The sequence below is a fragment of the Nicotiana tomentosiformis genome, chromosome 11 (genome assembly GCF_000390325.3).
Source record: "Nicotiana tomentosiformis chromosome 11, ASM39032v3, whole genome shotgun sequence".
In the NCBI taxonomy this organism is placed as follows: Eukaryota; Viridiplantae; Streptophyta; class Magnoliopsida; order Solanales; family Solanaceae; genus Nicotiana; species Nicotiana tomentosiformis.
The window spans coordinates 14,814,655-14,827,565 of record NC_090822.1 but is presented as its reverse complement, the minus strand read 5'-3'; the positions used below and the strand labels follow the sequence as shown (position 1 = coordinate 14,827,565).

The 12,911-nt window shown below is 35.8% G+C and overlaps 1 protein-coding gene across 1 annotated transcript; it reads left to right on the top strand.

Moving 5' to 3' along the window:
* The first annotated feature begins 8,701 nt into the window (after positions 1–8,701).
* LOC138901070 (uncharacterized) lies at positions 8,702–9,133 on the top strand. The gene has a single exon (XM_070188797.1). It carries the CDS (start codon positions 8,702–8,704, stop codon positions 9,131–9,133), a length of 432 nt encoding a protein of 143 aa, XP_070044898.1.
* Positions 9,134–12,911: the final 3,778 nt, after the last annotated feature.

Genomic DNA, 12,911 nt, shown 5'->3' with positions numbered 1-12,911 from the left:
TATTAGTATGGTTGAGTCAATTCGTATGGCACTATGATGAGACGACTTGAGAAAGTAGGGTATATGATACTTGTCGCTAGGTACATAACCTAGTTGACCTTCTTATGTCGGGGATAGTATAGTTCTCCCAGTGAAAGGTAACGATGGTTTTCTTATGTTTAGGTCTAACGAGCCGAAAGTGATTTCAATGACTTAAAGTAAATGGAATGATTTTGTATGATTTTATTCGAAATCTTGGATTGATGTAAATATTTTAAAAGTTTATATTGTGGGTTATATTTCACTTGGTTGTTATTTAAAATAACAAGGGTCATCAATTGATAAAATTTCTTATCATTTTATATCAAATATTGGTGCATTATTTTTATAAAGTTTCTCCCAAGAACTTAAGTTTGAGAGAGTCTATGACACTTATTGAGTACCGCTGGGGTGTACTCAGCCCTTAGGGATCCCCCTCCAGGGCCCTGCTTACTTTACATATTTCAGGATGATGTATGATATGTGGCATGTGGTCAGGCTAGGATAACTCTCTTTCCGAGGTATTATGAAGCACCACTTTTATTTTGTGGTAGCTATCATGTTCTTCCTTATTTTATTTTATTGGAATTACTCCAACCGTTGGTTCTATTCTTTGGTATATAGGCTTCATAGATAGTTGTGAAAGATTGTAGTAACGGGATTATACATGACATACATGAAAGTATATTTATTTTACTTAGTCTCATTGTTATTATCATGAAAGACGTCATGTGTGATTTTGAATTGAAAAATATTTTATTATTTAACTTGAAAATATATATGATTTTCAAGGAGCTTCCGCAGTTAAATTAGTTTTCATGCATATGAATTGAGTACATCACATGGTTTGGTTCACTCGGGTCGGATAGTGTGCTGGGTGCCGGTCACGTAATTTTGGGTCATGACAAAAATAAATCTTTCAATGGGAAGAATAGACACATTCTCTTGATACATACTGTGATAAAGCAATTGATTAGAGATATTCTTTATACATATTATGTGTAGTCAAAAGAGGATTTGGCCGATCCTTTGACTTATACGTGAAACATCAAGGAGTTGAGACTTTTGCCAATTTGAGATGTACCAATAATGATGGTAATCCAAACCTATGTGATTGGAGATACTATGAAATGTGTTCATATGGGTAATAACAAGTTATTAGTTGATCAAATATGCACTATTAAATTATGTCTCTTCCTTTGGTGTGTGTGTATATAGTGCAAGACTGCAAAGAATGTGAGGCTGATTTATTAAACTCTTAATCCAATAATCCATAGCCTTTTGTAGGTGGTGTATTGCGATGCAAAACACACTTGATGGATAGACCTATATGAATGTGGATGTAAAGTCCCGTAAATGTTTACCTAAAATACGGGGTTTTGTGGTGCCAAAGTGGACTTATGTGTTGATGAATGTAGACCGCAGTTCGAACTTTTTTGGGTTGAACAATGCGTTGGGGAGTTGAAGAAACTTTTTGTAAGTGTAGGGCATTTGTACGGTCGCAGAATTGATCTACGGACCGCAGATCTGCCGCAGACTGAAGCAGAAATCTGGGCAAATTTTCGGGCCATTATGCGGTCCAATATACAGCCACAAAATAATTTCGCGGGCCGCACAACCCATCACATATCCAGCATGAAATTTTCGAAGGGGAGTTATGCGGCACATTATGCGACATCAGAATTAGTTTGCGGACCGCAGACTGGTAGCAGAGTGAGGCAGAAGTGCCCAGTTTCGGAGGAGTATTATGCGGTCCATTTTGTGGACCGCAAAAGCATTATGTGGTCGTATATGCGATCGCAAATCTGTGTCGGGGCTTCATTTTTCTAATTTTTTTTACCCAATCCTATTTTGATTAAAAGCCCTTGGGCTCGTTTTGAAGGCAAAAATCTGTCATTTTAGAGAGAAGAGGGGAGTCTTATATTGTCACGACCCAAAATCCCACCACAGACGACATGATGGCACTTAGTATGTAAGACTAGGTAAGCCGACTATAACAACAATTCAAGCCATTTTTTTTAAACATATAATTTGATACAAGTGTCAAAACCAACAGCGAAAATATTCAAACAATCTCCCAAGACTGGTAATACTGAGTCGTGAACTCTAACTGGATATATGAAATGATCTCAAGGATCGAATATACAATACTGTTCGAATAATAATTAATAGTACAATAAAGTGGAAAGACTCCAAGGGACTGCGATGACCAAGGAACTCTACAATTGCAACAAAATCAACCAGGGATATAAACATCAAGGCAACAAGAATACCATAATTATTACTCAAACGAATAAGGAACACAAGTACAACCAATTAAACATGTCCTTCAAATATAAATCTTTCACATATAATTTTTTCGAATAAATATCTTCCGAATATATTTCTTTCAAATAAATACCTTTCGAATATACTTATTTCAAATAAATGTCTTTTGAATATAATTCTTTCAAATAAAAGTCACTTTGTAACACCTCATTTCATAATCATAAAATACGGGTCTCAGCCCACTTTCATATTTTCGTAACACGGGTCTCAGCCCACTTTCACATTTTCACGGCACCTCGTGCACATATTTTTATCATAACTGCATGGACAAATCACGTGCCAATAATACAATTATTATTTACTCACGCACCTCGTGCCCACATCTCAAATCACAACTGCACGGACAATTCACGTGCCAATATCATAATCATCATATTTCCGCGGCACCTCGTGCCCATATTTCATATCATATCTGCACGAACAAATCACGTGCCAATAACATAATCCGCCCGGCAATAGCCACAGGCTCACAATTTCAATATGGATCAGACTATTATCAAATTTATCGAAACAACAAGACAAGTTGCACAAGATATAAAAATAAACACAAGGAGAATCGCAACATTACACAAAAATCGTCAACACAATAATCCCACATCATCATATAAAAATCATCAACATAATAACCCCACATCATCACATATCATCCCTGACAATAGCCACCCTTATCACTCCTATAATAGCCTTCATTATCCCTCCGCCCTGACAATATCAATAGCCACCCTTATCGCTCCTATAATAGTCTCTCTTATCACTCAACCCAGACAATATCCCAACACACATAACAACAGTGAAATGCCACACTTATGCCCACATAATGTCAATAATGGAATGATACCCTTATACGCCGCTTAACAGTAACCCATATCACAGAATAATTCACACAGAATATTATCACAACAGCACAACATTGAGCTCAGCAACAAGAGCCAGTAAAAAAACACCCAAATAGCACCTCTTAATTTTACATGATCTATCTAACCAATCAAAATTTAGACAAATACAAGAATGGTCTATGTGAAGGGAGCCTTGGAACAACGATAAAGTTGTCTCTATGTGACCTATAGGTTACAGGTTCGAGCCGTGGAATCAGCCATTGATGCTTGCATCAGGGTAGTCTGCCTACATTACACCTCTTGGGATAACCCTTCCCCGAACACTACGAGAACGCGGGATGCTTAGCTTTGGGCACTTACCTGTCCTTTTTTCACAAGAATGATCTATGTATTCAGTATAGAATGAAACCAACCATGTCTCGTATAAAAGAAGGGAAAGCAATGAACCTAACTATTTGGTCATGTTTTATTTTACCCATAAAACGGTACTGTTGAATTTATACGTGGTTTCTAGATAAATGAATTAATTTGATCCTGAAATAATAAAATAATCGAAGAATTATGCAATACTTAGCCTTAGGATATAGACGAAACTGCAGAAGCAACAGTTACGGGAACATGGTTTCTTGGCACAACATCAATGAAATCAAAAAGTAAGAAGATAAGATTGTATTGAGCTTTGTATAGAAAGTAGCGTAAGTTTGCTAGAAAATTCGTGTCATATACAATGACAACTAAGCTTACTATTTATAGCTATGAAAGAGGTCCTAGGATCGTGCCCTTCTTTAATGTCAATTATGAGGGACGTTGATGAAGATGTAACGGTGAGCATAAATATCAAATTTCCTGTAATGGGTAATTACTCTTAATTCCCTGGAATATTCTCTATTAAATGCTACCGGACGAAAAATATTTATCATATCTTTAATGGCATTATTCTTTTCGGTGACAAACGAAACAGTTGCCTTTGATCTTTAGCCATCTCCTCCGTCTTGGGTTCCACATCTCCCTTATTTGGACGGCCACGTGTCATAGCGTATTTCATCCTAAACATGTTTGTAAGGCAAGCACACGCTATCCATAATCTCTAGGCCAATATATATAACAGTAAACCATGAAGAGATAGCAACACAAATTAAGCAAAAAAACTTAAAATTCTTTGTCATCACCATGCATTCTTAAGAAAGATCCAGTAATTCGAAGATTGCCAAAAAACAGACAAGTAATAAAGTAACTACAAAAATTATCAAATTTATCTAATAGTTGGCAAAAAACTGTTCTTTTTTCATTTCACGCATTAAAAGAAGTTTACATAATTCAAGCTATAGCTACCACTATTCTTGAGTAACTCAAAGTGCAGCAAATTTCTGGATGAAATCAAACTAAAAATCTCAAATCCATCACACCAAAAAACATATATGCTAACAAAGCCTAAAAGGATTAGGAAAGCCTTATCGGCTTTCCAAACTTGTTGTGCTCCTTCTCACTCCAGCTTTGGCGAGATCAAGCTTTCCACATATGTTATAAATAAGTATGTCTTTCCGTGGACAAGAATTTCTCGAATATTGTCATTCTTAGGATTGTATATAACAACTTGCTGGCATTTGTGGTTGCGTACTATCAAAGCTAATTCTCCATTCTCTGTCACTATTAAGGGAAGAACAAATCCGAAAAAGAGAAAATTCCTTAAGAAAAATAAGGGTGTCCACGATTACTTTACTCCATATTCCTTCATAACTAATATCTCAAAACCCTTAAGAATATTCACAAGTCATACAAAGACATTCATTTAAAACGCCCAAACCAGTTATAACAATCTCTTCTTCATCAGACTTAGACTCAGATTGGAAACGTATCGAACTTTTCAAAGATGGGATCAAAATAAATTAAATTGTAGACTTCTTGGCTGTTTCTCCTATCAAAATAAGATTTTCTGACCCTCATCCTAAAGTGAAGTCGTCCATGCAATGTAATCCCTTCATACCCATCAAAACATAGTGAGGGAATATTATAAGAGAATTCGACTCGCTTCCATTTTTTGCCTTTAAGACTAAAAATTGCAACAAACTCCTTTTTAAAAATCAAAGCCTTGTAATCATTTTTGGAGGAGTCAAAACAAAGTCCACCAAATCTAATACCTCCATCCCATATATAGTCGTCAATATGAAGAAATTTAGTGCAAGATCGGGTGGCAGGATTATACAAGAAAAGGTGCCTATATAAATTTAAAAGTATAAGACTATGACAAGAACCCCAAAGCGCACAACTTTCCCTAGGATGCATATTAGAAATCTCTGTTAGGGCTATATGAGATATGCCCTATATCGAATCTCATATTTGATGATTTGAATATATTTTTGTGGATGTTATTCGATATAAAAATATATGGCATTTGATATTCGTTTATCATTGTCATTATTAATTGCTTGATTAATTTAATAAGGTCCTTGATTAAATTTTGAGACTTGTCATCATGATGGAGATCATGATAATGAGAGTAAAGTCTCTTACAATTTAATCCAAATTTTGTTCTTGATCGTAGAATTATTAATTTGGACATTAGTAATCCGGTTAGATCAATATTTATGTGATCGTCCTTATGGGATAAAGATTAGTTGATCTCATTAACTAAATAACATAGATAGATTATGCATATAGAGATATGATCATTGAACCGATTCATTGGATAATTTCTAATGGTTAGAATTGACATAAACTGTCAATAGGATATTCTCTTGAAGAATGTGATGTAAGAGTTTCCTTTGACCTGATATCATCATAGTAATTGACAAGTTATTTATTGTGCTTTGATACCAGACACCTCTGGCCCTAGGGCGATAGTTGAAAAGATATTGGGTACGATTAAATACTTGTAGAATTAGTGATTGATCAAGATGGAATCTGTCAACTCTTGGTAATGAGTTTAAGCTCCATGTTGTCATAAATTATAACCGACCAAATTAAGACTTTGGTCAGGGCGATTGAATGAAAGAAGAAAAGAGTTTCTTACGTCATTCAATGGTCGATTATTTTTGACATGAACACATAGTCGGCCGCCTATTAGGATTTGACAGCTGAACCATATCCTAGGATGACCCAGAGCTATAAGGTCAGAAGAAATTAATACATATTCTTCTACAGGTTCTTGAGAGTAAATTGTATACTTCATGCTATTCGGTCGTTAAGGAGTGTTGCTAGACGCCACCCATGATTAGTATATTGATGTGATCAATTTACTACCGATTTAGTATTGAACCTATGGAGTCGCACACTAACGAGTGTTCTGATCTTTGCTAAAGGATTAATTACTTTATTATTTGATAATTAAATTAGTTATTAGTCCAAATAAAATATTATTATATTCTTTGCTAGCACAGAGGATATAATTAATATTGTGGACAAGTTGAAGTTTTCTATTTTAAATAAGAAAATTAAATTACATCTCTTGGTTGATATATATATATATATATATGCACTTGGTAATTATAATTAATATTTGTAGAATTCAATTTACAATTGAATTCCATAAATAAGTTACATGTTTTTATTTTAAAATGTTGACTAATTTGTAGAATTCAATTTAGAATTGAATTGCATAAATGAGTTATATGTTTTTATTTTAAAATGTTAACTAAGTTGTATAATTAAAGTTAGAATTGAATTCCATAAATGAGTTACATGTTTTTATTTTAAAAGTATGACTAAATTGTAGAATTCAATTTAGAATTGAATTTCATAAATGAGTTACATATTTTTATTTTAAAATATTGTCTAAGTTATAGAATTCAATTTAGAATTGAATTCCATAAATGAGTTACATGTTTTTATTTTAAAACTATCACTAAGTTTTAGAATTCAATATAGAATTGAATCCCATAAATGAGTTACATGTTTTTTTTAAAATATTTACCATAAAGCATGAGATTTGTTTTTCCAATGGAATTTATGTGTATATATATGTGTGAGTCCTAATTAAGAATTAGGGTGATATAGATCTTACACATATTGTAAAGTCATGTAAAAACCAAGAGAGTTATTCTTGAGAAAATAATTGCTTTGAGAAAGTTATTGTGCAATACAAAGCCAAGATAGAAAATACTAGTACAAGAAAATTATTTCTTGTTCTTCTACCTTTGAGTTGAGATTTTTGAGAAAACTTTCAGCTCAATATTTTCATTCAATTTGTTTGCGGGATTTTATTGAACAAAGAGTTGATAGCAAGGATCAGTATCGGTGTGGATACGCATAGAGTCTTCACACTATCGAAGAAATTTAAAACGAGACCCTCTTCACTAGGTACGTCTTAGATCCGATCTTTGACATATAAATAAATTTTAAACACGAAAAGTTATGCCTAGAATTTTTATTATCTTCCGCTGCGTGTTATGAACACCTCTGTGCAATCCTACAGTGGTATCAAAGTCGTGGTTTATTGTGTCTAAAATTTATTTACAAAATATTTTAAGATTATATTTGAAGAGTTCAAACCATAATACACGTGTCTTGTGCAATAGTCAAATTGTTTGAATGCATATGGAGTGATATTATTTTATTGTGAATAAAATATATATTCATATAAGTTAAACTATTGAGATAGTTCGTAACTTGAATTTGAAATTTCGTACAAGATACGACGGTAATCTATAATAGGTTATTAGATTATACAATTATTTTAATTGTTATTAGTTTATGAGATATAAATTAATAATAATGTTCTAGCATGAATTATTTTATGTGACATATAAGATAAACATGTTAGAAGATGTTGAATTTCGTTTTTATATCACGTGCTTGTTCATTACATAATTTTGAATTATTTATTACATGTGATGTAAATTTAGGACTAAGCATGTAGACAACTTGAACAAAATTCACATTCTATAAAAGATTTGATATTTATGTTGTTAAAAATTATTTTAGTAACAATTCCCTCTTACTAAAATTTGAGTTCTTAAATACTAAAATATAAGATGTTTTATTGTGAAGCTATCCATCGAAATAAATAATTTTTTTTTTTTTTTATAAGGAGCGGCCTGACAACCAGGAGACTTATAGTTCGAGAATATGTTAAAATTATTTATTGCATTAGATATGTGGATTGGAAGAATTATTTAATTTTACAATAGACGCCTGGACTACCCGGGGGAGTATAAAATTTAATAAGTTCTTTGCTTTCATGATGGTTGAACTCAACTAAGCCAATAGGATCGACCTCACTACGAGGAGACTATTTGATATAGAGCTATTTAAGGATATTGTATGGGGATACAATTGGTAAAAGTACCTACCTTTAAAATATACGTGAAAAATGACTTGACATCCAAGGGGCTCATATATATTGTTAAAGGATTTCTTTACTCCACTAAAAGAAATAGAGATTTCTTAAACTATAATGAGGGTAAATAGTTTAAAATAATTAGTGAAAATATCATTTAGATAAAAGTACATGTCTTTATGATATATAAGTAAATATGTTCTTATATTATTGCCTTGTTTTTCCATATTTTAGATTTTTCAATATGTCTATTATATCACTGCGTGAAATACTTGAGACCAACAAGTTGGTAAGACCAAACTTTGATGACTGGCATAGAAATTTGAGAATTTTTCTCATGCATGAAAAGCTCATTGATGTGATTGATAATCCTGCAAAGATAATCCCACCAGAGAATGATGTTCAAGGCACCAAGGTTTATCATAAACACTTGGAAGAATGCCTTGCTATTAAACGTATCATTCTCTCTTCTATGAGTTCTGAACTCCAGAGAAAATATCAGAATATGGATCCAACAATAATCATTGAATATGTTAAGAAGATGGTTGATACACAGTTGGACATTGAAAACTCTCTAGTTGGACCCCTTGTCAATCATATGATTGCTTTTATAGAAGAATATGAGAAGTTGGGGTACAAAATTGGAAAAGATATTTCTGAAGATTTGATCTTGTAGTCAGTATATGATGCCGAATGTTTTCGCTATAAGAAGAAAGGGCATTGGAAGAGAAACTGAAGGAGTGTCTTGAAACTCTAAAGGACAAGAAACAAGGTGAAACATTAATGAAAAATGTTTTTAAGGTTTTTTTAGCTACTACTAATTTTTCACTATGGGTATTAGATACTGGCAGTGGTTATAACATCTGCAATATGTTGCAAGGGTTCAAGACAAGTAGGAGACTAAAGAAAGGAGAAGTGTAACGACCCGGCCGGTTATTTTGAGTATTATAACCCAGTTCCCCCATTTACTGCTCAATTTATGATTTATAGTTATTTTATGACTTACCGGGTTAGTGGGTTCGGGTCCGGAAGGAATTCGGAGTGAAATGAGACACTTAGTCTCATAATTAAAAATTTAAGTTAGATAAGTGGACCGGATATGGACCCATGTGTAAACGACCTCAGATTTAAATTTTGATGATTCCAATAGCATTGTATGGTGATTTTGGGCTTAGGAGCGTGTCCGAAATATTATTTGGAGGTCCATAGAGGAATTAGGCTTGAAATGCCGAAAGTTAAATTTTTGGGAAGTTTGACCGGGGGGTTGACTTTGTGATATCGGGGTCGGAATCCGATTCTGAAAATTGGAATACCTTAGTTATGTCATTTATGAATTGTGCTCAAATTTTGAGGTAAATCGGACGTAATTTGGTAGGTTCCGAAGTCGTTTGTAGAAGTTCATTAGGCTTGAATTGAGGTGTAATTTATGATTTTAGCGTTGTTTGAGGTGATTTGAGGGTTTGACTAAGTCCGTATGATATTTTAGGACTTGTTAGTATATTTCGTTGAGGTCCCGAGGGGCTCGGTGAGTTTTGGATGGTTAACGGATCATTTTTGGCCTTGGTGAGATTGCTGATATCTGTTGCTTCATTTTTCTGATTTTCTCTTTTGCGTTCGCGAGTGGGCCCTCACGTTTGCGAAGAATTTTTTCTGAGTGTGAGGTTTTGCTCTTCGCGTCCACGAAGGGGAGGATGCGAACACGAACGCGAAGGTATGGTTTGTGTGTGCATCGCGAACGCGTGAGAGGTATCGCGTTCGCGAAGAGGAGTGAGGCTATTAGGGACCCCCGTGTCCTTGTTCTACGCGTTTGCGAGGTGGCGGTCGCAGTCACGAAGGTCTAAGCTGGTAAAGCTTCGCGTTCGCTAAGGGTTAAATATGTGTACAGTCGAGTTGTGCTTCGCGAACGCGAGGGACCTGTCGCGTTTGCGAAGAAGAGATGTTTGGACAGAGAGTTTAAGTTCTGAAAATGTCGGGAAGAGGCGAGTTTCGGGAGTTTTCCAATGAAAACAATGGGGTAAGTGTTCTTAACGCAATATTGGTTATATTACCTGAATCCATGTTGTTTTTATCATTTAATTGGTGAATTAAATTGGAAATGTTTGAAAACCCTCTTAGTTTAAATTGAAGATTTGACGGTCGAGTTGGGGTTGAATTTTGATAAAATTGGTATGATTAGACTCGTGGTTGAATGGGCTTCCGGATTTTATAACTTTTGTCGAATTCCGAGACGTGGGCACCACAAGCGATTTTTGAGCTAAAATTCAGAATTTTATGGAAAATTAGCATTTTCTTATGGAATTAATTCCAATAAATTTTATTGACTGAAACGAATTATTTGTGACTAGATTCGAGGCATTCGGAGGCTGATTTGCGAGGCAAAGGCATAATAGAGTAAAGAATTTCACGCTCTTAGGTAAGTAACAATTTTAAATCTGGTCCTGAGGGTATGAAACCCCAGAATTTTGTGTCATGTGATTATTTTGGAGGTGACGCACACTAGGTGATGGGCGTGTGGGCGTACACCAAGGGGATTGTGACTTGGTCCGTCCCGTAAAACTGTAAAGTTGAATAAGTTGTTGTTAGTTATATGCTCTCTATGTGTTGAAGAAATTTGACTATAAATTATGTTAGAAATCATGCTTAGGCTAGGTGATAGTACTACTGGACCCACAGAGGGCACGGTACTTATTGAATCAATTACTAATTTTTATCTTGTGCTCGGTCATGATTTTACTTGCGTATCATACCTCAGTCTTTCTTGATATTTGTTTATGCGTTATGTTAGCTTTGTTTGGGTTGATCTTTGTGATTTTGAGAGTCCGTGAGACTACAGAGGTTGAGGACCGAGTAAGGCCGAGGGCCTGTCGGTGAGGTAAGGATATTATGGCACGTGAGTTGTCCGTGCAGGATATTATAGCACTTGAGTTGTCCGTGCAGCACGTGAGTTATCCGTGCAGATTATGGCGCTTGGGATGTAGGAGCCCCTCCGGAGTCTGTACACCCCCAGTGAGCGCGGGTACCCTTTGAGTGTGAGGGCTGAGAGCCAAGTGATGAGTTGAGTGACCGTTGCCTGAGAGGCTATACTTGCTTTGCATTGGTTATTGCACTTGATAGCTATCTGTCATTATTCTGAAATCTCTGAAATATTTTATATCCGGATTACATGAAATTGAACTGTATAAAATTGATTTGACTTTAACTGCCAGATTTGAAAGCAAGTTTTTTCTTTGTTGGAATTACTGAAAGTGAACTGTAACTGCATAGCTCGTCATTATCTTCCGTTCCTTAGTTATTATTGTTACTTGCTGAGTTGGTTGTACTCATACTACACTGTGCACTTGGTGTGCAGATCCAGGTATTCCCGGACATAGCGGGTGTTGATCATTTCGCGCAGTTGATTTTCAGGAGATTCAAAGTTAGTTGTCATGTTTCGCAGACCTTGTCTCTCTTTCCCTATCTCTTTGTTTACTGTATTTTGGTCTTAGACTATTATAGACCTTATGTTCCAAATTTGTATCCATATTAGATGCTCATGTACTCAGTGACACCAGATTTTGGGGAGTGTTCGTGTCAGTATTTATGGGATTTTGTATTATATTAAATTATTGTATTTTCAAACTTAAGAGAAATTATGGTTTATCGAGATTATCAGCTTGCCTAGTATCGAGATAGGTTCCATCACGACAGGCTAGGATTTTGGGTCGTGATAAGTTGGTATCAGAGCCTAGGTTACATAGGTCTCACGAGTCATGAGCAGGTTTAGTAGAGTCTAACGGATCGGTACAGAGACGTCTGTACCTATCTTTAAGAGGCTGCATAACCCTTTGGAAAATTTCACTTTCTTGTATTCTGTCATGCGAATTTGTTGATTCTAGAAACTAAATTTTTGCTATTCTATTCTCTTACAGATGGTGAGGACACATACTACCGGATCGGACGGTCAGCGACCAGTGCCACCTATAGAGGCCTGGGCCGGGGCCGAGGTAGAGGTCAAGGTGTTGCTCGTACCACAGTTGGACCAACACCTGTAGTACCACCAGTTGCTCCAGCTCAGGAGCAGATTCCGGATATAGCTGAGCCGACAGGATCAGCTCAGGCACCAGCTGTGACCATTGAGATTCCAGGCCTTCAGGAGACTTTGGCCCAGATATTGGCAGCTTGCACTGGTCTTGCTCAGGTGGTTTCGGCTCAAGCCGCACCTGCCGCTTCTCAGGCCGGGGGAGGTACTCATACCCTCATTGCCTGTACTCCATACCAGGTAGTACAGGGACTTCAGATACCAGGGGCACTACCAGCCCAGGCGGTTGCAGCTGCTCAGGCCCCGGTAGTTCCTGTTATGGCAGATGATGAGCAGAGGAGACTTGAGAGATTTGAGAGGCTTCGACCTCCACCATTTAGCGGTACTGAATTATAGGATGCCCAAGGTTTTCTGGATAAGTGTCAGTGGATGCTTC

Excerpts from the sequence above, each read along its gene's own strand:
- LOC138901070 (XM_070188797.1), top strand. The coding sequence starts at position 8,702 with ATGTCTATTATATCACTGCGTGAAATACTTGAGACCAACAAGTTGGTA.